This window comes from Mus musculus, chromosome 9 (assembly GCF_000001635.26).
Source record: "Mus musculus strain C57BL/6J chromosome 9, GRCm38.p6 C57BL/6J".
NCBI classification, from domain to species: Eukaryota; Metazoa; Chordata; class Mammalia; order Rodentia; family Muridae; genus Mus; species Mus musculus.
In genome coordinates, this window is record NC_000075.6 from 40,267,825 (window position 1) to 40,292,105 (window position 24,281).

General features: G+C 45.3%; 1 protein-coding gene across 4 annotated transcripts; it reads left to right on the forward strand.

Annotated features, from left to right (window-relative positions):
• Positions 1 to 1,391: 1,391 nt before the first annotated feature.
• Positions 1,392 to 23,794, forward strand: Scn3b (sodium channel, voltage-gated, type III, beta). 4 transcript variants are annotated; one of them, NM_001083917.1, is made up of 7 exons: positions 1,392 to 1,778; positions 2,144 to 2,223; positions 9,244 to 9,407; positions 11,551 to 11,776; positions 14,600 to 14,738; positions 20,550 to 20,629; positions 20,720 to 23,794. In NM_001083917.1, exons 2-6 carry the CDS (start codon positions 2,169 to 2,171, stop codon positions 20,611 to 20,613), a joined length of 648 nt encoding a protein of 215 aa, NP_001077386.1. In that variant the 5' UTR covers positions 1,392 to 1,778; positions 2,144 to 2,168; the 3' UTR covers positions 20,614 to 20,629; positions 20,720 to 23,794. The 4 variants fall into 4 exon arrangements, with proteins under 4 accessions (NP_001077386.1, NP_001346629.1, NP_001273543.1 ...); NM_001359700.1 differs by having other exon boundaries at positions 21,398 to 23,794; NM_001286614.1 differs by having other exon boundaries at positions 9,248 to 9,407.
• The last annotated feature ends 487 nt before the right edge of the window (positions 23,795 to 24,281 follow it).

Consider the following 24,281-nt stretch of genomic DNA (forward strand, 5'->3'; position numbering starts at 1 on the left):
GGGTAGTCAGAGATTGGGGTTGGCTAGAAACTATTGTACACTGGAGAAGTTTAGTTCCAAACAAAAAGTTCTTGCGATGGGTCATGGAGGAAATGACTTCTTTATTGAGGAAAATGTATCAAGAACGATTAATGCAGCTTGGGGAGGAATGGGTATAGAAGTCAAATGAGTACAAAGAACTTCCTTACGCGTCAGAAGGGGGGGGCGGGGGGCGGTTAAGCTGTGAAGAGCCAGCTGTCACACAAGAGAGTTCCAGCACACTCGTCAGGAAAGCGCCTCACTGATTCCTGAGTTGTGAAAGATGTTGCAGATTTTGAGAACCTCAAAGGCTGATCCTCAACACAAGATGGCGTTTTACGACCCCGTGGCTCTCGGCCCGGGAAGAAACCTGACTGAGGACCTTCTGTGACTGTGTATGTGACATTTAGCAGGGAGCATTTCCTGTGTATAGTTCATTTACCGTCAGCTGTTACTCCGCATTCCCTTTAGGAATATCACTGTTATGCCCCCCCCCCCGACCCCCACCCCTTTTTGGCTAGAGAACAGGAGAAAAGGGCCTGGGCAGGAGCCAGACTTTTGTACCAGTCTTTCACCATTAAGCCTTCCCTTCGATTCCAGGCATGCCTAATCCGTTAAGTCAATTCGAGTTTATAACTGAGTGTAAAGGTTCAGGTTTCCCTTCCAGAAATAGGGCGGGGATGCTCAGCAGCTGCTAGGACTCGGAGCGTCTAAGAGTTGGAAACCGTCTCAACATCACATCGTCTATCTGCCTACAAATGGTTGGGGAAGGTGGGGCACCTCAGATAACTTGGGAAACGAGAAATCATCCTTCCTTATCCCTACCCTAAAGCTTATCCGAAGCTCGCATTTGGAACTAGACTGAGCACTGAGGTAGGGACAGGTGTGCCACACCCTACCCTATTTGCTACAAGCAGAAATTGCCTTGCTGTGTCCCTTGTGTGGGAACCCATTAATCAAGGCAATTCAAAGGCTGGGGAGGCAAGAAGGGGGGGGGGGATAAAGTAGAGGGCGAAGAGAAGCCAGCCAGGAGCTAGCTGGTACTGTAACTATTATAGATGACATCATTGCTTCAAAGAGATGTGTCCCTCCATTCCCCAGAGCTGTGGGCAAGTGTATTTGGGAGGCAGCAGGAGTGGGGTTGCCTGGAGGGGGTGGGTAAATAGGTGGAAGCTATGTGTGTGTCCATAACTCAGAGAGAAACCCAGACAGTAGAAAACCGAGGTGACAGCCAGCTAGCCAGACAAGAAGCCACCGCGGTCGGAGGGTGTTTGCGCTCCTCCCCCTCTTCTCAACGCGCCAGCCCTGGGAGGGGCACGTGGGTTTAGGGGTGGGGAATATGTGTCCAAGGGGGAGGGTCCATAGCGACCAAAGCGGCAGAGAGCTGCCTGCGCATGTCAAGGCTAGCAACACATTCAGCTAGGGGGTGGCCCTGGAGAGGGGCGGCTTGATCACCCAATCGCCCAGCATCGGGGCTTCGCAGGATCCAGAGACGCGCCCCGCGGAAGGGGGTCCCCCCCTCTACCCAGCCTCCACCTCTGAGATCGCCAGTCCCACCGAAGCTCCCGCCTCTTTCCACGCCTGGTGGACCTCATGGGAGCCCGGGGCTGCTGTGTACAAGACTGAAGTGGAACACATTCTGTAGCCCAGACGACGGCTGGAGTGGGGACACGCCCAGCTGGAGAAGCCTGCCCCGCCGTAGAAGCCCGAGATTCTGAGTCTCGGTGGATCGAAGTCGCTGTCCCTAGGGGAGGCGAGAGGTGAATCAACACTGACTCCTTCCACAGGCCAGCATCCCCGCGCCGGCTGCGAGACTCCCTTCCCAGTCCACTTTGCTTTGGTTGCAAACGCAAGCAGAGGAGAGGGTTGGAATTCCAAGAGTGGGGTGGGCGGGAAGGCTACTGTCCGTGGTGCTGAGCCAAGCCCCGAGGCTCGCTTTAGCGAGGTGGCTTCAGCTGACACCTACACTGGGCTCCAGATCCCGCAGACCCCCTAGGAAGGGGACTTGACCTTTTTCTTCCTCCTCCCACTCAGAAGGTCCGCTCCCTTAGGGGCAGTTAATCCCTGAAGGTTTCCTCGAAAGAATCAGAGGGCTCAGTCCTTGACAGAGATCCTCTCTGTTCAGTTCCAGAAACCACTTACGAGAAAAGATGCCTGCCTTCAACAGATTGCTTCCCCTAGCTTCTCTAGTGCTCATCTACTGGGGTAAGTACAGCACCCTGCCTTGCAATGTGCTAATACCACGCATCGTGCTAACAATAACAACACTTAAGTGATGTCGATGGTGACAAAAAGGAGCTCTGGTTTCTCTCTGTGCATTTTTGCCAGACATGGAGATCCACACGCGCTCCCAGAGACCTGGGTTTGGAGGTTTGCAAAGGCACCTCCCTGCTCCCTGTGCCTTGATTTTTTTTTCCCTCCTAACCATCTTTAATGCTTCTCTGATTCCCGTCTTTCCTAATTTTTATTTTTTCTCCTCCCTTCCCCCTTTGCTGAAAAGGAATGTATCCGTTTATTATTTCAAAATCTTGCTTGCATTTTTTACATTTGCATCGCTCAGTGAAGAGTCAGTCAGTCCTGAAAATCTCAATGATTTGGTGTATGTGTGTGTGGGGGGGGGGGGCACACTCATTTCTCTCTATGGTTTAAAAAAAAGCACAAAACCTGGATGCATGAATTTTGAGAGAGAGAAACTATAGCTTGTCCATCTGTTAAATTTTAACTAAGAATGGATGGGATAGCAGTTCCAGCCATTTGCTGCTGTGCACTGATAGACAGATGAGAAATGCATTTAGTTTGCAGGAACTGAAGGGCTTTGATATTTGGTAAGCTGGTTTTGTTGTTCTTGGGTTTGTTTCTGGATCTTTGTTTTTTTTGTTTTTTGTTTTTTTCTTGGTTGTCAGTTGTAAGAGACTCAGATGACATTGCCCCTCCAAATAAGGGACTTGTGACAATAATGCTGGGCTAAACAGCTTCAAGCATAGCTCACAATTGGATACCTGAATGTGTGCTAAGGGAATTGAACATCTAAGTGCTAATATGTGAGTGTGTGACACACACAGTGTTTTACAGTATGTTAATGTATGTCTCTGTTTATAAGTGTGTGCCCAGGCATGCATCTGAGCATGTCAGTATGAGTATCTGAATGGACTAGTGAGACTTAACAGTGTGTGTGTGTGTGTGTGTGTGTGTGTGTGTGTGTGTGTGTGTGTGCTTCTAACAGTTTTGCTTTCATGTCTTTGACTCTGCCCTTGGTTCAAGTATAGGTGCTCTTCAGTTGATAAGTCAGTTTGTATGGGTTTAGCTTACCTTCCTCTAAATTCAAATCAACAAAACCATAATGGATTGTACCCACCTCCCTTACATAAAGTAGGCTCGTGGGATTATGTTCCTGTGATGGGCTTGGCTCGCACTCTGCCTGTGCAGTGGCAGGCATGCCTCCTTGCCTGAATATCACTTTGTCAAGCCTTGGATACTAACTGTAGCTGAATGTATTATTTAGATTTTGCACGTGACCAGAAGAGGAAGGAACCAAGTTTCCTGTTGAACAAAATGCCTAGTGAAACAAGAACAGGAAAGAAAAGGAAGAGAATGATGCCAACCCCAAGGGCAGACTCACCACAACCCATTCCCTGTAGCCTACAGGAGACTTGGAGATGAAGCTGACATAGGGGCTGCCAAGGAGCTCATTTGTCTTGAAGATCAAGGTTGATATTTGCTCCAGGGAAAAGCTAGGCCGGTTGGGCTTAAGGAAGGTTAGTGTGGCAGGATAGGAGAAGGTGTGGCTGAGGCTCACGTTGTAGAGAAGGGTCTGCCGTCATCTTTCCAAACTCTGAATTCCAGAGGGTGGGGAGGGCAGTCTTGGCCCTCTTGCCCAGGACTCACAAAGCCCTGTGTCTCAGTTCTATCTCTGCTCTACCACTTTATTTTTGTTAGGTAACATCCTCAGAATGTCTGATAAATATGAAGCTTGAAAGTTGTCACAGATTACATCAAACATGCCTTTCAGCTGACAACCCAACCATAAGAGAACACCTACAGAATATTATTAGAATATGCAGAGGGCCCAAACTTCCCCCAAAATCTTTGGGCCGACTAACTGTACAAGTCACTTCTACCCCTGCTCATCCCAAGGTTTTGTAACCCAAACATTGGCTCACCAAAAGGGTTTCAGAATGCCTGGCTGTTTGTGTAAGGGAAGTAGCCTCACTAAAAAGTACAATTTTATTTTGTTTGCATATAATTCTAATATCCATTACTTCTTTTGGTCACTGTGACAGGGCAGAGTGACATGACTGATTTCCATTTTAGGCAGGAGAAGGTGAGTTCATAAAGGGCAGAGGGTTGATAGAGAGCAGTTATCTTTCCTGTCTTGGTCTTCCAGCATCCCTCGTAGACACATGTGATATTGTGTACAATTGCCAAGTGGACATTAGTCCTGGAATTTTCCCTCTGAGCCTCCCTCTCATTCCACCACCCGCCCCCCCCTTTCCTAGGAGTTCATCCAACTTTTAGCTCCCTGTGCCTTCTCTAGTTTTGCTCTACAGGGGTCCATTGTATTATTAGGGGGAGTTTTCTTCTTCCCCTGGCAAGCCCTTCCTGGACTCCATTCCTCCAAGGCCCTGCTAATCTGATAGGCTAAACTGTTTCAGGATGTTAACATCTAAAAATATCTTTATTCATAACCATGCCTTGTGCATTATTTACATTCTAATTAAAGCCTTCATTATCTTACTGTAGAGGAACCGTTCTAGGGAGAACTCAGGAAGGGCAAAGAAAAGAAAAGTCTGAAAGGAGCAGGGAAGTTGGTTCTAAGTGTTAGTCTGTAATCCTTGAGGCACCACCTTTGCCCTCACGATGGTCTTCATCATCGCTATAGAAATGATGGTGCATTCCAAGGTCAACGATGCAGGCTACAACATTCCAAGAGATTACGATTTATAGCCAGTGATGTGGCTTAACCCCTTCCACAGGTACCGCCTTGGGTGGGTACCGAGATGGTGTCACAGACAGAAAGGCAGTGAGACGGTGGAGAGACTGACTTCACTGTTGATAGGAGGAGCAAGGAGGTCCTAGGGTAGAGTGCAAGCAAAGGAGGTGGGGGAACTTTGTGGCCATTTTGCAATGTGCTGCGCAGGGCTTCCGGAGCAGAAGTCTCCTGCCTGAACACTGGACGTTAGCCAGGAGAAGGTTCACAGTGGGTACACGATCCAATGGCATGCTGAAGAGAGCAGCCCCATTCCATCCACTGCCACATGACATCTACCACCCTGACTGTGCAGTGTGCTTTCTCCCCTTCGCTACAAATAAGTGGTGGTGCACCTCCTCTGCAATCTGGTCTATGTATTCATGATAATACAGGCCCCAAACCTCTTTAACATTGCTAAGCCAGCTCCGCTATCCACTAGTCAAAAAGAACCTCCCAATCACACCACTGAACTGCTTTATATTTTTTAAAAAATTATTTCATATATATGTATGTGGTGCGTGCGTGTGTGCATGTAAGTATGTGTACATATTTAGGGGTCACCTAGAGGCCACCCCTGGAGCTGAAGTTACAGATGGGAAATAAGGTACCTGACATAGGTGCTAGGAACCAAATTAGGGTCTTTTGCAAGAAAGGCAATTACTTTCAACCTCTAAGCCACCTCTTCAGCTGCCTGAAAAAAAAAAATCATTTATTTCTCTTGGAGGAGAAGGGAACAGACATGAACCTGTGCACACATAGAGGTCAGAAGATAACTTGAGCGAGGCGGTTCTTTCTAACATGTGGGCCCTGGGGGTTGAATTCAGGCTGTTCAGCCTGACTATGAGTGGCTTTATCTGCTGAGCTATCTTGCAGGCCCTGTCCCAGCCTCCTAATCATTCTCTCTGCCTTCACCTTTGAAGTTGCTTCACCTGCCAATTTATTTTCCCCTTGACCATGCAGCATAGCAGAAGTCAGGCCATTCAACAGGGAACCCTGCAATGTTCCCTAGAGAGTGCTGCTCAAAAGGCAAAGCTCTGACTGTGACCTATAAGATTTGCCATGTTGGGGCCCTGACCTCCCTACCTCTCTCATCTCTCTGTTCTCTATGTTGGCTGGTTTCCCACATGTTGTCATTCCTCAAATATGACAGGCACACTTATTTGAACCCCAGAGTGGCTATTTTCTCTTGCTTGTCATGACTTCAACAAACATGCCTGTGGCAGTGGCTGCTGTTGCTGCTGCCTCTCTTCCTCCTCCTCCTCCTCCTTTTCCTCCTCCTCCTCTGCCTCCTCCTCTTCTTCCCCTTCTTCCCTCCCTCCCTCCCTCCCTCCCCTATCCTTCCCTCCCTCCCTGCCTCACTCTCTCTCTCTCTCTTTCCCCAGTGGCTTCCCAATGTCAGTGTTCCCCTTTTAATGAAGCTAGTCCTGTAAATATGTTCCCATTCCCTCCCCTCCCTCCCCTTCCCTCCCTTCTCTCCTCTCCCTCCTCCCTACTGTTTTCTTTTGTTCTGAATCCACCTCCATTGGAATCCAGGCTTCAAGAGAGCTGGAATGATTTCATTGATTCTTGGTGCCTAGAACAGTTCGGCTACACAGTGGGAACGCAATACATTTGCCAAATAAATAGAAGATAAATATTAGTAATGACAGTTATCCAAAGCAGAATCATGTAAATTAATCCATAGGCTTCTCATGACCTATCTATTGGATGTTTTATTTTAAAAAACCATTTTATTGAATAAACTGAGTCTCAGACAAGTTAGATAGTTAGACAAATACAGTCTTTAAGTTTCCGAATATCACCTTGCCCCTGTAATTGTAACTGTGCATCCCTTGGGATTTTCCTTCCAAGCCCGCGAGGCCATCCATATTGAACTGCTTTTTCTTTGTTGTCTTTCATTAAATATGGACACCAAGGATCTACGTTACAGGGACTTCCTGCTACACAAACCGTTACGCAGCAAATATGACACCACCTTTTTAGTTGCTTTGGAAGCAAGTCTGTAATGTAGACTATAAGCTTACCAGGTACCCAAAGTGTTTCTAATCATTTCCCCCAAGATATGGACCCTTCTCCAATAAATGATGAAACCCATCTTCTGTAGACTGCTGGATAAGGCTAGCCCACTTCCCTTGAAGGTTTAAAAGCCAAGGGTTTTTTCCACTTTAGAATTTTTAAAAACTTTACTTATAATGCCAACAGGCTCCAAATTCCAAGTTTAAAATGGAAATGAAATATGTTGATTTTTAATGGAATGGAAACATAGTGTTATCTTTTGACTCAAAGCTGAAACAAAATAGCCTCCCTTGAAGCTCCAGCCTCTTCTCAGATGAGTAGGCTGAGCACCTGTAGTGAGCGGCTTTTACATATTAATGTGCACTGTTTTACCTTGGAGCATCCGTATTTATCATTTATTCATGAACAGGGGTATCAGAGGATCCTTCAAAGTCCCATACAAAGACTGTTGGTGGTTGTTATACTTTTGAAACTTCCAAATAATTATCTATAAAATCTCTTATCAGATAGCTTTTTTATATTTATGGTTAGCTGAAACATCTGAAAATATATTTTTGTTGTTTAAGTTGTTATTTATTTAGAGACAAAGTCTCATATAATTTAGGCTGGCCTCAAATTCAATGAGTAGCAAGAAGAACCCTGAACTTCTAATCCTCCTGCCTCAGTATCCTGAGGGCTGGGACTGCAGGATGTAGCATCCCATCTGATTGTTCAATGTTGGAGCTTCATGCGCATTAGGCAAGCACTCTACCAACTGAGCTCAGCCCCAAACCACTATTTGTTCTTAATTTGTTGACTGGATTCCTGAATACAGGTTTGTACTCAGTAGCCCAGGCTGTCCTCAAACTTGCAGCAATCCTGAATATTCTAAAGTTCGGTTTGAGGACACAGGCCTGTAATCCCACCCCTCAGAGAGTAAATCGGGATTGTGAGTTCAAGGTAAACTTGGGCTACAAGGCAAGACCCTGTCTCAAAACACTGAAAGAAAAACAGATTAGCTGTGTCAAACTGATTTTTATAACTTTTAATATTGAGCATAATTGAATTTCGTTTCCATCTGCCAGGCTGAAATGTTGGAAGACAAGCCTGTTCTGTGTCCAAGTTTAGTATCCCGTGCTCCCCGACTTGCTCCTTATCAGGTCTTGCGGTCTGGTCTTCTCAGCCACTTTGGGTGTGGACTTATGGAACAGCTTCCTTTTGTTAAATGCAACATGCCATCCAGACTTGTTCTGAACAATTGCAGAATTCCTCCCCCTCCTTCCTTCTGCACACTGTACATCTGTTAATGTATCCCACGTTTGTTCTTGTTTGGTTGGCATCAATGCCCTGCTTTTGATTCATTCTAAATTTGCAATCTGACATAGTCACCTTCGATCCTTGGACTTGGGAGTTTCTAGAGGGTAGAAACCCAAAGTCCAAACCTCCATATGGTGGACAATGTGTCAGATGATCTGACCCCTCCAGAATTCTAATTTTGCCTCTGTACTCCGCACCGAGCTTGCTCCAGCCTAAGTGGTCAGTTCACCATACTCCCACTGATGTTGCACCGTCCTCCATGGGTCCTCAAACACAGATCTGATTCTGTCTCTCCTATAGAGCATTAGAGCACTTGACATAATACCCCACAGAGCACTGACAGGTCTTTTCAACACAGGTCGTATTGGCCTTTCTGTCTCATGTCCCACCAGCCCTGTCTTCCTTTCTCCCCAGCCAAACCCAAGTAACTAACTGCCTGTCTGGGAGAACTGGCCACCTTACTAAAATGACCCTTTGTGTGTTCTGGTTGAATCACCAAAGAAATGTTTTGTCGGTTGGGTTATATATGCATCGAGAGCATGGCTAGTAGGTTGTTCATCCTAGGATCTCTAATCCAGCATCAGACCAGGCAAAGAATGGATTTCTATGCCTGCTGGGTGTGTTCACATGGGTGAATAGTTGATGGATGGAAGCATGTATGACCCCACTAGACTGCAAGTCTTTTGGGGTCAAGCTTAAGACTATCCTTTGCTGCATCTTCATGGCTTCCAGTCACTGTTGAAGGATCCACTCCGCACCATCTTGCTCTAGGCTCATCCTGATCATGCATACTCAAGGAGCCCCAGTAATGGATACAAACATGGATCTCACTGTTTTCAAGTATGTCTCAATGATTTATTTTTCTTCTCTCTCTTTCCCCCTCCCTCCTCATCCCCCCCTGCCCACTCTGGCTGTCCCTTTCTTGCCACCCATCCTCTCTCCAGTCAGAGTCTGCTTCCCTGTGTGTGTAGAAGTACCCTCGGAGACAGAAGCCGTGCAGGGCAATTCCATGAAGCTGAGATGCATCTCCTGCATGAAGAGGGAGGAGGTGGAGGCCACCACTGTAGTGGAGTGGTTCTACAGGCCTGAGGGCGGTAAAGATTTCCTTGTATGTCAGACTGCCGCCTCTGGCTTTTCATGTGCTGGCCTATGGTGCTGTGTGCCTGGTTCCTAACAGTCTGGATAATGATGCCCTGACTTGCTCTCATGCCTTTCCTGAACCCTGACATCTTCTCAGCAGATAACTGACAGCCTTGTATGAACCCAGGGTCTTTCAAGGTAGATCACTTGGGCAGGGGTGAGCAGCCCTGGTTACAAGCAGGAACCATTATAAGAGGGAAACATATCGAGAGAACCTGTGTGGGCTAGGCTCCCAGGTAGACCTTTTATGGGTATGGTCATCTTCTGCACAGTACTATGAAATGGATTTAATGAAACGGAAAGAAAGAACACAGGCAACTTCCTGAAAAGTAGCTCAGGTGAGTTCTTTGAACTCTCACAGTCCCGGTGAAGCAGGAGCAACTTGGGGTGACCGCAGCTTGTGTCAACCGCTATGCCCAGGACAGCCACCTCTGTAAGTAGGTGCTTAGCATGTTCTTGCCCTGCTCTGTATCCCAGGTGGCCATGCTCCATTCTTATCTAGGAGGAATCCTCAGTCTTCCCCTCCCAATGATCTTGACACCAAAGGGTTCATGCCTGGCAGGAGAAGAAGCCCTGCAGGCTCTGTGCCAGGCTCAGGGCCAGGGTCAGGGTCAGAGTGAGGGTCAATTTCGGTTCTGGTTTGGGACAGTACTCATGGGGCTGTGATTCATTTAAATCTTTGTCAATACTTTCACTGACTCTGGAGCCAGGCCATCCAGGTTCCATTCTTTTCTCGGCAGTATTTAGCTACATGCCCTTGGTCATATTTAACCTCTGATTTTTCTAATTATTTTTTTCTTTTAAGTGGGAATAAAAACAAAAACTTCATTTGGGGTTGTTACCAAGAGTCATGAGCTCTGATTTTTAATGCCCTTAAAATAGTCCTTGAAATATGATAAGTGCTTGTTAGAAAGAAAAAAAAAACCACGAAACTCAAAAGAGGAACATTAAATTAGATTACATACACACATTAGATTTTTAGATTTACATACACACATGCACATGAGTTTAGATTTGCACATGGTGGTCTGATGGCAGACCCAAGTCTCCTTATCTTGATTTCTCTTATTTTCCTGGGTCTCTCCCACAATATTTAATGAAGACAACATGGTGGAAGTGACTTTCATCTGTTCGTTCTTTCTTTCCCCTTCGGTGGGCTCATTTCTGAATCTAAGTTCCATGTGGCACTTGCATCTAAGTTGGCTCCCTATCTGGTGCCAAAGCAAGGGCCAACAATGACTTTTTAGAGTCTTAGAATCATATACCAGGGAGGGTACAATTCAGATTAATGCCCAATTTCTAGGAGGCCAGAGGTCTTGGCTCGATATGAAGGGCCCATGGGGTTTAGGCCTGTGCGCTTGCTAGCCGCATTCACTGCTTCCACACCGTCCCAACCAGTTGACCCAACCGAGGAACTAAATTGTGGTTAATGTCTAGGAAATATGAATTCCAATTTCAGTCACCATCCATGGCTAGTGGAGACTAGATGAAAGCAGTGTGGTGTCAGAGAATGTTTGAGCTGGAAGCCGGGAAGACCTGACTTTGGTTCTAACTCTGCCCAAAGCAAATGCTCTCCGAGCATCTCTCCGTGGTGAGGTCTCAGCTCACGGGGCACCCTTCAGCATCATGCATTGGCCTGGCCAGGTTGTGCCATATTCACCATGGTAGATGGCATCTCAGAGCGTCAGGTTTCAAGCTCAGGGCTGTCAGGTATCTTCCCTGTTAACACAGTCGCCTTGTTGGTCTCTATGTCCTTCTCCCTCCCTGGCTGCCTTATCCCATATCTCACCACCCTTTACCTGCTTTCTGTCCCCAACCATTCGTTTTCTTCTTCCTAGTCTCCTTTCTTCTCCACCCCACTCCTTTTTTCTCCCAGCATTCTTTTTGACTACTCTATGCTGCCTCTCCCCTTACCATGCCATCTGTTTGCCTCTACCTACCTTGCTCTGTCTTCATTCTCTCCCGTGGCTTCCTCTGTCCCTCTTTATCCCTCCCCATTGCTCTGGGTCTTCTGCTAACATTGTCCCCTAGCTTTCCTGCCCATAGTAGCTTCTTCCACCCTGTCCCTCCCCGACTCTCTTGCCACAATCTGCTTCCGCCCCTCTCTGCAGATATATGAGTATCGAAATGGCCACCAGGAGGTGGAGAGCCCCTTCCAAGGTCGTCTGCAGTGGAATGGGAGCAAAGACCTGCAGGACGTATCCATCACTGTTCTCAATGTCACTCTGAATGACTCTGGCCTCTACACATGTAATGTGTCCAGGGAGTTTGAGTTCGAAGCACACCGGCCCTTTGTGAAGACCACAAGACTAATACCCCTGCGAGTCACTGAAGAGGGTAAGCCTGAGGCCTGTAGTCTCTTCAGGGGTGGGGCGGGGCGATGGACAGTGGCTTCTTATACATGAGCTTCTTAGAGAGCACACAAGCTCATGCATGTAGACCTGCCTTCCTACATAGCCCACTTCTTACAACATGCCCCACCAGAATCCCTTGCTGTCTCCCCCCCAAAGCAGACAGGCCAAAACACGATATTGGGATGACTTCCCTGGGAACAGTGCATCTTCCACAAGGCCTACAGCCAACGACTCCAACATGCCTTTTTTTCTGGCCAGTGTTGAATCCCTAATTTGTATTTAGAAGTCATCTCTTCTGCTCTAGTGAGCCACATCCTATCTCCAAACAAGTTGCTTTCAAATTTTAGTGAGCCTCAAGTCTTCTCGGGGGCTTAAAATTTTTTAATTTACATGTACTTACACTGTGTGTGTATCTATCTGTCTGTCCGTCTATATGCACACATGCTATGGCATGTGTGTTGTTCAGAAGACAACTCGTGGGAGTTGTATTTTTCCTTCTCCTATGTGGGAAGCAGGTTGAACTCAGCTCATCAGGTTTGGTGGCAGTCGCCTTAATTGATGACCAGCTTGCTGGTCCTCTCCCATCCGTAGCCTCTCTTCCTGTGTCTGTCCTCAGCCATAAGGGGGATGAGATGATAGTTCCCTAGTCCTTAAAGTCTCCAGACTCTTTTAGTTCATCGTTGGCAGGTGGGAAGTAGTCTCAGAAACCTAACATGTGCATCTCCCTCCTGATCTGAGTCCGGAATCATGGGGGATCCTCACAAACTGCTTTTGCGATTCTGTTAGGAGACAAAGCAGTGTGGTTCGTAGCCCCGGCAAGTGGTTCCTCCCAAGTCACAAGTCAGAGTGTGAACTCTGCCCTTCCTTGTGTTCCTATACCACCTTGCCATCCGAAGACCCTGCAGATGGTTATATGTCCAGCATAATCTTATAGGCTGCTGAGCAGGCAGTGTTACAAGCCATAAAAACAGAAGTCCCTAAGCAAGGAAGTGGAGGAATGATAATCTTTAGACCACTGGCTGACTTAAAAAAAAAACCAAGAAACCAAAAAACATGTATCATTGTTATAAAATCTAAGAAGTGACAGTGGCTGTGTCTTGAGACACTTAAATGAAGTTCTCAAAGTGTAGAAGGCTCAGGTCCCCTGAAGGAAAACTTGTTGATCCACTTCTGTGAGAGCTGTGTCCCCTGGTGAGGAAGAAGCAGGGGGGTTGACCAGGAAGCTCTCTGAGGTATAAATCCATTCAAAGGTTCCATTACCCTCCTTTGTTTATGTGCTTGTTCCTCCTTGGGGAAGGGAGCCTGGTGCTACCTTGTGTTCACCACCAGAAACTGTTGTCTGCTGCCTGCCTGACCATAGGCGGGTGCCTGTGTGTCTCTGCCCCCTGCTCTCTCAGGCTTTGGCCTCCAGAGATGCTGGGGACACAGTCAGTGGGGAAGTATACATCACTAAGCTAGCCTGTCTGCTTGGCACCAGAGCAGTCCTCAGGCTAGGAGAGAGGAGAAAACAAACACATAGAATAACAGAGCTGCATGGACAGGAGGGCTGGAAAGAACTTTGGGATAGTATTTAATCCATCTGCCTCCATACCAGCCTTGCTGGCTCAGTGACTTCATAGCTTGAGGTCCCGTATGTGTTCATAGGATTTCCCTGGGGTACATGGAGGATGTAGGTGTGGTGAGTGCTCTCCAAGGAGCTAAGGGCTTGCTTGGGAACATGAAGAGGGCATGAGGAAAAGGACCAGCATCCAAATCTTTCCATTTTCCAGTTACCCCTCCACATTGCATCTTTTCCTTCCACCCCACCCCCATCCCAAGATATATTTGCTTTTAGTTTTTGCCTGTGTCATATTTGCCAGCCACCCCCACCCCATATCACATGACAGATATTTATTTGTCCCACTCCTGGGGCCCCAGGGAATCTGCGTGCTTCTCCTTGTTAGCTTTTTCCAGGTTTAGTCTCTCTGTCCTTATTCCCATACAGGAAGGTGTGGCCACGTCTCCTACAGGTGATAGACATGGGAGGGAACCTTCCTGTTACTCCCTTGGATATACTGCACCACAATAGATAGCTATAGCACACATTTGCCAGGCCATAGCAAGCCCAGCAGAAGATATGTGAGGCATGTTTTAAATGTTCCTCTGCTTCCAGCTTCACCCATAACTTCCAGCTCCCATAGGAGAAAGCAAGCCAAATGTCTAAGTATCTAGAGATGAAACGGCAGGCTGGCCCTTCAAAAATACATTCTCGCAGTCGGTAGAGAAGCAGCACAGCACAGTTCCACCCGGGAGTGATTTGACTGGCTCGATGAAACTGCGCATGGATGTGACAAATTACGTGACATCCTGAGAGACATTTCCCCTGGAGGGGCTTTTTAGCAGAATCTGGGATAATTCTCAGGAGGCTGGAAAGCAGGACAGGGTCCCAGGATAGAGGTGGCCAAGGGTGGGACATATGGTGTAGGAAGAGGAGTCAGACTATGTAGATTCCTTTAATATCCTCATGGGTTCTTCTAGGTTCAGTGCTTATCTGAGCTATACATAAAACCAGGCTTTAGGCTGGAGCGTTGGTTCCATGGTTAGGAGCACTGGCTGCTCTTCCAGAGGTCCTAAGTTCAATTCCTATCAACTGCATAATGGCTCACTGCCATCTATAATGGAATCCAATGCCCTCTTCTGTCATGCAGGCACATATGCAAACAGAGCGCTTATATACATAAATAAATAAATCCTTAGGGGGAAAAGAAACAGGCTTCCTGGGTCTGTGGGACACATGCATTCTGAGCCTCATTTGTCCTCTTGGTAGCGGGAGAAGACTTCACCTCCGTGGTCTCGGAAATCATGATGTACATCCTCCTGGTCTTCCTCACCTTGTGGCTGTTTATTGAGATGATCTATTGCTACAGAAAGGTCTCTAAGGCCGAAGAGGCAGCTCAGGAAAATGCGTAAGTCCAAAGATGCATAAGTAATATCAGCTTACACACTCAGAATGTGAGCGCACTCAGAGGTGAGGTGTTAAGCAATCCCTATACTTGGTCTGCATTCCTCTTAACAATCTATAAAGAATACATTATGATCCCTATTATACACATAAAAATAGTATACCTAAATGAGTTTCTGTAAGTGGCAGACTGTCATAGTTACTATTTCTGTAGGAGAAAAACAACAAAAAGCCACTGGCGGGGTGGGGAGGGGCAGGTAGGATTCACTTTGTTCAAACTTCCACATCACTGTTCATCCTCAAAGAAAGTCAGGGCAGGAACTCAAGGCAAGACCCTTGAAGCAGGAACCAAAGCAGAGGCCACAGCCGAACTTCTCATTGGCTTGTGACGCATGGATCACTTAGGATGCCCTACCCAGGGGGGCCACCCAGCCTCAGTGACCTGGACCTTCTCACATCAATCACCAGTCAAGAAAATGCCTCGCAGGCTTGCCCATAAGCTAGTTTGATGGGAGCATTTTTCTCAATTGAGGTTTCTTTTTCTAGCTTGTGTTGAGTTGACAACGTAGCCAGCACAGGAACAAATTGAGATTTGAATTCAGGCCAGCTGTCTCTTGGCCTGCATATTAAACCACTATGGAAAAGACCAGCAGCGGCCAAGGCAAGCCCCGTAAAATTACGTATTCTCATAACCAGTTCACAGATGTTGAGTTGAGGCTTACTCACTGAAGACAAGCACGTTGACGTGTTGAATGGAGAAGCTGGGAATTGAACCCAGGCCTCTATTCTTAACATCTGTGCCCCTTCTGACATATTCAGCTTTTCTCTCTCCCCGCATCCTGGAGCATATCAATCCACCTGGATTTGTCATTTATTGGCTAAAGAGTGCCACAAAACACACTCTTTCTTTCAAAGCTTGGTAGAAATTGGATATCTCAAGCAGGGGATCTAATCCCCTACTGTCTGGCCTCTGACTTTTCAACTTTTCCCAAAGACTCCTCACTTAGAGTGAGTACCTGAGAGAAGTGCTGGAGTCTGTAAGGACAAGGGGCCAAAAAGCCCTACTGGCCTGTTGTTTGGGAGAAAACAATGAGGACATGGGACTAAAGTCCACAGATGTCCAGCGATACTGTTGAGGCAGTACCTAAAATGCCTAGGCCATGATTGCCTGGAAATTCTTGATAAAATTTAAAAATAACTCATTCTATGATACCCATGATCTCAGAGAAATAAAAATGACAACCAATTATGTGTAAAAACAGTACTTTTGGTTTGAGTGGAGGATACTGAGGCTTGGACACACTGTACCTCCAATAAGACTCACAGAAAAAAGAGAGTAGGAACTAAGACACCCCCACCCCCACCCCCAGAATAGCCAGAATTCCTAGAGAGCAACAAAACGTGGACCAGACCACTACCAGCTTCAAGAAAAGCCAAGGAACTTATCTATGCTGGCCTGACTCCAAGAACCAGAAAAGATTCTTGGGAATAAGCTTGTGCTTGCAGTATTTGGAATTTAAATAGATTCAATCCACATGATCAAGTGTTGCGCGCGCTCAACTAGCCAGGAAGAACGACGCTGCTACAGGATCCTTCTGCACACATTTATTCAGTCCTGTTTCTTCTTTCTCCATATATCTCCCTTGTTTATATCTCCCTTGTTTTTATATCTCCCCGAACCCTGGGCTTCTCACTCCTTTTATACTCTCTCTCATCCACGCACCGCAGGCCACGCCCCCTCGCCAGTCACGAGGCTTCAGCTAATCAGGGCAGCAGGGGCAAATCTCCACCAAATTGGATTCACCTGTATCCTGGTACACCTGCGCAGCACTCAAGATGTTTGTGTCTTATATGAGGAAGTCAGGTGCAAGTCATATGACTTAGCTGCAGTCCCTGGCGCCTTTGGGACTGCCGCCACACCCGCTCCCCACAATCAAGGAGACTTAAGATGAGAAATTCGGTTCAAATCTACAGAAATAAGAGGGGGAAAATTCCAAAAGAGACCCACTCTAGGCCAAGGCCTCACAAGATGACTCCCCCAGGCTAACTGTGGCTCAGCCTGCTTTCATAATCTCTTCCCACCTAGAACTAACTGAAGAATGCAATAGAGCTGAGCAAGAGATGGTACAGGCCGTGTGATTACGTCCCAGGAGACTCAAACACAGAAAGTGTAAAAATAAAGCTTTTAGAAAATAACCTTGTTTAAAATAATAAAAATGGGGCTAGGATGCGGTTCCAGATGAAAGCTTATATCTTCCCTGTGAAAGGCCTGGGATTCAACTTCCAGTGCCTCACAAAGATAAACAAAATAAAATATTTAGAGAAAAGAAGAGGAGAAGGAGGGAAGATGTAGAAGGAGAAGGAGGAGGAGAAGAAGGAGGAGGAGAAGGAGGGAAAATGAGGAGGAAGAGGAGGAGAAGGAGGAAGAGGAGGAGGGGGGAGGGAAAGGGGAAGGGAGAAGGAAGAGGAGGAGGAGAAGGAGGAGGAAGAGGAGGAAGGAGGAGGAGGAGGAGGAGGAGGGAGGAGGAGGAGGAGGAGGAGGAGGAGGAGGAGAAGAAGAAGAAGAAGAAGGAGAAGAAGAAGAAGAAGAAGAAGAAGAAGAAGAAGAAGAAGAAGAAGAAGAAGAAGAAGAAGAAGAAGAAGAAGAAGAAGAAGAAGAAGAAGAAAAAAAGAGCCACAGAGCAAAGCAAGGGGCAATTAGAGTTGACATAAAAAAAATTTTCTTTGAAAAATTTAAAAAAACAATCAACGACTCAATGAATTAATTCAGTGGAAGATTATCTATTGGTAACCAGAAGATAAATTTGAAAAAGTTGCATAGACTATGGCACAGATATAGAAAGGGATGAAGAAATGAAGTATATATAGAAAGAAATGAAATATAGAAAGGGATGAAGTAATGAAGAAACAGGAAGAGGGAAATAAGGTGATCTACTATAGAAGACAGAATGAGGGAGAATTACCTGTACGCAGAGGTGGGAGGTAGGGCAGAAAGGAACAGCCTCTCTAAGGAAGCATAATGTTTGTGGTTCTCTACTCAGGGTCAGCCATCCTAAGAGTGTTTTACTTTACAATGATGCGGAAGCAATGTATGCTCAGCAGATAGTTACTTCAGAGGTTGGGTTCTGATGTCTTCCCATAATAGAAAGTTTGTTCCCTCCTGAGGCTGGGCAGTCACTGTGAACCTCGGCCTCCAGGCAGCAGGAGGTACACTGTTGCTAAGGGAGCCTTGATGGTATGTGAGGTAGGCATTGCGATCATTTGTCAGGACATGACCCCCTAACTTAAGCAGCATCTCATGTCCTGAGTAGAGTGAACATATAAATCTACACTGAAAAAAAAATTCCTTTAAACAGATAAATGGCAACTACTTGGTACTCTCCATCACTACCATACGAGAGAACATTGGAAGAAATATTTATGATATCAGAAACATGACAAGGATGCCATCTCTCCAGGCTCCTGTTCAATACTATATTTGAAACCTTGGGTAAAATACTAAGAAATGTGCTCAGGTTTTTTTTTTTTTTTTTCCTGTTGCTGTGATGAGATACTCTGAAGAAAGCAACTGACAAGCACATGGGTTTATTTGGTTCTCAGTTCCAGGTTAGAGTCCAGGGAAGTCACCACGGTGGGAGCTTGAGAGGACTGGGTTCTACAGTCAAGAGCAGTCAGTAGTGAATGTATACATGCTCAGTTCATTTTCTTTCCCCTTTTATAGATCCCAGGATCCCTGCCTAGGGAATGGTCCCTCCGACAATTAAGATGGGTTGTCTTGCCTAGGTTAATGTAATTAAAACCATCCTTTACATGTTTAGAGGCTAGCCTTAATCTACATGATCCCTTTCGTACATGCCCACAGACTTGCCTCTGAGGTATTGAACCGACCATCACAAATATGAAGGAAAGGATAAGATTTACAAAGGAGGAAAATATATTATCCAGTACTTACACCCAAAGTACCAGTATCTACATAAAATTTCCTTAAGCAACCTCAAATCCAACTTCAGTCCTAGTCACAGAGACCATGCATACCATAGTGGTCCCATAAAATCACATCACCTGGTGAAAGCATGGTTTGTGCACTTACAGATTATGGGTGTCCACACAAGGACAAGAACGTACGATAAGACATTTCTCAAACCGTGTCTCTGATGGCAGAGGAGAGTAACACTCTACAAAGAATCAACTATGTCCCAGCAACAAATGTAGTAGCACATTTAAATCCTTAAATTAGAAAAAAAATTCATTAATTGCAATAAGGGCTGAGGAGATGGTTCAGCAGTTACAAGCACTTGCTACTCTTCCAGAGGACTCAGGTTCAATTCCCAGCACCTACATGGTGGCGGATAACCATCTATAACCCCAGTTCCAGGGTATCTAATATCTTCTTTTGACCTCCATGGGCACCAAGAACACACATTGTATATATATATATATATATATATATATATATATATATATATATATATACACACACACTCACACATGCATACATAGGCAGGAAAATCATCCATTACACATAAAAATACATCTTTAAAAGTATTTAACTGCAATAGTAACATCTGTTCACCAGTCCCTAGGAATAAAGACAACAAGCACGTGGAAGACCTCTAAGGAGAAAATTACAGAACCTTACTGAGAAACATGAAGAAAAGCAGAAGGGCAAAGCACAAAGCATCACTTTTCCAAGCAGTTCTTGCCCAAAATAATTTTCCAAGTCAATGAAACTCCAATACAAACCTCTATTGGATTTTTTTAGGGGACATGATACATTCAAAATAAAGGTTACACAGGAGCCAAGGAGCCAACAATCTTTAAACCAAAGCATAGCTTGATTATTTTAGGTTTTGCAAAGTTACACAGGACTTCTGTTACAGCATTCCTCTGGGTTTTTGTTGATGTTGTTGTTGTTTACAAAACTCTAAACAGGTAAGTACAGCTTGTGTGTCTGAAAGTTTGCCTATCACTGACCTACATCAGTGCAAAGAGAAAACAGTATGTTTGTAGAGTCATGAACACTACTTATAAGAATATCACAGAATTGTTTCTCTGTCATTTAGCTAAGGTTGAATGTAGAGCTAGCAGAGAAAAGTTTGTGATACTAAAATTAGATTACTCATCTCTCTAGACACCAAAATAAAGTGGGGGTAAAATTTAAAAGTAGAATGTAAAACTTGTAAGTTGCAATAAAATAGTAGGAAAAATATTATGTGTAAAATAGAGAAAATTATCTTCTTGTAGTTTAATAAGAATTCATATTTAAAGCATCATGTTTTATAGAAAAAAATTCTTAAATACCAGAAGTACAAATCAAAGATGGAAAAAAGTTAATTTTCACTACATTATATGTAAACCATCAATTGTTCTTGATAAGAAGCTATAGGAAAACTTATTAGCAACAGATTTGGACAAATATTCCAAATATGAAATAATAAAAAAATCAAACATTTCAGAAAAGCAACAAGAAAACAAATCATGAGACTATAGAAGGAGAAAACGAGACAGCTTACAAACCTATGGAGATGTTCTTAACCTCACCAGTAAGGGAAGATGAAAATTAAAGCAACTTTGAAATACAAATTCATACCCATTCAGCTTAGTCAAAATACAGTCTTCATCCTGAAGATGATGAAAAGAGTCAGATATTGCTGCTGGGGATATTACTCTATTTGCTGAAGCTAATTGTACGTTTGTCTTGGGAAATACAGAGGCTTTCTATACAGAGCCTTGTTCCTGGGTCACATGCCTTTCCTACACACTCACCAATGACTACTAAGGCACCGCTTCTTTCCCTCTCCCATGCCCTCTGCAGGTCTGACTACCTTGCTATCCCTTCAGAGAACAAGGAGAACTCTGTGGTACCCGTGGAGGAATAAAGTGGTGTGACTTGAGGTGATGTACAGGCATTTGGGAGGGTAAGGTGGATGTGGGTGGCATTTGGCATCTACAATGGAAGTGACTTTCAATTTGGTCCTTTTGTAGCAATCTCGTCCTTCGGGTACTCTACGTTAATGGTCACATCACAATGCTCTCTATTATATCAAACCCTTCAGAAGCTGAATCACTTTGGCCTGAATATTGAGCAAACCAAACCCCTTGCTCATGATAGCAAAGGCACAATAATTCTCTCGTTCCCTGTTTCCTCCGTATGTGTTTGGAGAGGGTTGCCCTGGACATTCTCAATGAGTTCTTCTATTGTTGGTGGGTGAGCTGAGTGCTGAGCAACTGGCTATCCCCAGTTCAGCAATGCCAGCAACATCAGGAAGTGCCCCAGGTGTCCCAACACATCCATCTTTCTATTCACCAACCACCCACCCAACTGTGAGATTTTTACCTGACTTCCGGACTCTATCAGAACTCCTATACATCTTGACCTTGCCTGAACTGAAGAGCCAACATCTCTCCATGGACTAAACCTCACTCTATCCTTGCTTCCAATCAAGTAGCTCCCAACTCAACTAGAGTTGTCCCCTGTGCTCCAAATGACTTTAGATAAGTACTGGAGAGTAGTAGTCTCTGTGTCCTGTCTGCAATTGGGTTGTCCTTCACTGCAGCAAAAGGATGAATGTATATTGGAAGGAAGCCCTGATTAGTTTGTTTAAAAGCCAAAGTGTGGCATTCACTTTGATTCATTGAAGTCATTCTTTTCCTGCCTCTTAGAACACAAGAGAGCAGCATGCCCGCCCCTAAACTTTCCAGAGACATCTTCTGTGTGCACTGGAATACATTCTGGAGCTCAGTGTTTCGAGGCTATGTCTCCATAATCCCAAAGGCCTGGAACAAACCCAGAACTTCCAAGAAGCCAAGGAAGCATCCAGGACGATTTCAGTAGGTTTTGAAAGCGATATAACACTCCCGAGATTGGAAACACGGATGAGTGAATTTTCTGGGTTGAAATGCCTCACTTCTTCATTTCTCAGTGTCTGTGGATCAGTATTAGTCCTCGTTTTACAGGAGGCATCTGAGACTCACACAAGGCTGAACAGGATATTGAGGGGATTAAACTGGCCGAGAGATGAGTTTCATGCCTCCACTCTTACACTCCCTAAGCTGAAAGATGTTTTTGAGGACTCTTAACAATCAGCAGGGCAGAAGCATGGCATTTGTCCAGCAGAGGCTACAGGTGACATGAGACAGACTTTAGGATTTCACACAAAGATTTGTGAATCTGAAGCATCCTCCAAGAGACATGGCACCTGAGGGCAATAGCTATATGGCAAAAAATGTTTTTAGTCTGAAATGGACAATGAACAAAGAGACAAAGATAGGTGTGTAGCTTCTAAATACCTCACCTGTAGATGTCATGTTTGGGTATTGGTGTTTGTAAAGTCCCCCACCCCTACCCTCATCCCCACCCAAGAGAGCAGGGAACAAGTGACAAGATTCTTAGTCAATATCTCTTTTTTAATGACTGTTCTAAGTGCAATATTCTTTAGCCCCTACAGATAGCAAGGGCAGGAGGCCTTATGGTATATAAAAAGATGCAAGTGAGACTCAGTAAGAGAGTTGTCCTCACTCTGAGGAGCTCTATAAGAAAGACCCTTCTCCACCCCCATCGGGCTTTGTATGGCAAACTCCCTTTTCACCCACACCGTTTCCTTCTTTGTGGATGCCAGACATCCGCCTTGGGACTCCCATCCCACTCTTTTTTATCTGGTTTGTTTGTACATGGGGGTTTATCCAGAAACACAATTGCATTTGCTTATGGGAGATCATGACTATGACCTACAAGGTATGGCACTCACCAGCCAACTTAAAATCTTCACCATCTCCATCTTCTTCCCATCCTTCTACTTTGAATCCCAGACTAGACGTGCGCAGCTCTGGAGCCTTTCCTGGTGTGCTACTGCTTACTAAAGGGCTTAGAAGAGTTCTCAAGGGCTATAATCCTCTAGAAACCCCACTGTTTGTCTTGGTGCTGGGTATTTGCTGTGACTGATTCTCAATAATTTACTGAAGGTCAAACTAAGCTGAGTCTAATTTCCCCTTTATTACTGTCTAACAGCTGTGAACTTGGTTACTCGGTTGGGCCTGAAAGCATCTTGCCCTGTTGACTTGGAGTGTCAGCTAGGTGTTGGATCAAGCCCCAGTCCCTAAGTGGAAATACTCAGTGCTTGCTATCTCAGGCTTTCCTTTCAATTTGTTTACACATTATTCTTTGGTTCCTCCACTCTCAATTAACTGCACACCCATGCTTTCTTTTGAGTTTCTGGGTTTGCTCTAGACATCAAAATAGAATTGCAAGTAGAAAGGGAAGTTTTCAGAGCAAGATTATGCTGAGAAAGATAGCAGTGGGCTTAAAAGTGGAAAGGGCTAAGGTGATAGCCCAATAGGTAAAGTGCTTGCCACGCCAGCGGGAGAGTCTCCGTATGATCTCTAGAATCCATGTGAACAGCCAGACATACATTATGGCACACATTGGTCATCCCAGACCTGGGGAGGCAGAGACAGGAAGATCTGAGACTCGCTAACCAGGTCACCAGGCCAAACTTACTTACTTGGCAAGCTCCAGGAGAGTGAGAGACCCTGTCTCCAAAAACAAAACCAAAAAACCAACAAGGTGGATAGTGCCTGAGGAATGACACCCAAGGTTGACTTCTGGCCTCCACATATACATGCACACAAGTTAAGGCCCATAAGCATACTTACATAAAGATGCACACGCTTGTGTCTGTGTATGTATACATGTGCGTGCACACACACACACACACACACACACAGAGACAGAGAGAGACAGAGAGAGAGACAGAGACCTTCCTCTCACTTGTTTTATAAATGAGAAAGCCCTGGTTCTGTGAATTCACTCAGTCAATGCAAATGTATGTAACCAGGACCTTGGTGTGCCTACGCATCATTCTGATCATCTACTCACATTGTTCAACACTCTCTGTGTCGAGCACTAGGTTAGGCTCTAGTTAGACCCCTTGGTTTTAGGTCTGTAAAAGTGTGCAAGCATGTGTGTGTGTGCGCGCACATGTGTGTGTGTACACTAGTGCACAAGCACATGGTTCCAATAAAGTCTCTCTGTTCATGTCAATAAAGCGTCTCTGAAGACCACTTGCTCTGGGTTTGCTATGCTTTACAACCTGCGGCTGCTGTCCCCTCTGGCTCCCATCCAGCATGCAATCTTTCCAACTTCCCGGACCCAGGAAACTAACAGTGGAGAATAAAAAGTATTCAAAAGTCTAAAGCTAAACGTGCTAGATGAGGGATCCAGCCTTTCGGTTCTTCCTTTTCTCCTCTACACAAACACAAAAGAACACGAAGAAATGCTCTCTTGTCTAACCAGGTGGGGAGATTAGGAAAGATCTAATGTAGGGAAGGCTCAGGTGACTTTCACTTTAGGGAGAATAAGGGCAAAGCTGTTTTCCAGTATCTAGCTTCCAAAAAGGGCCAAGATCCTCTAAAGGGAAAAATAGTAACAAGAGACAATGAGGTTTTTGTCCTTCACAATTGTTGTGTATTTGGGGGAAGGATCGAGATAAGGGTTTCTCTGTGTAACCTGGCAGTCCTGGAACTTACTCTGTATGCCAGGCTAGCCTTG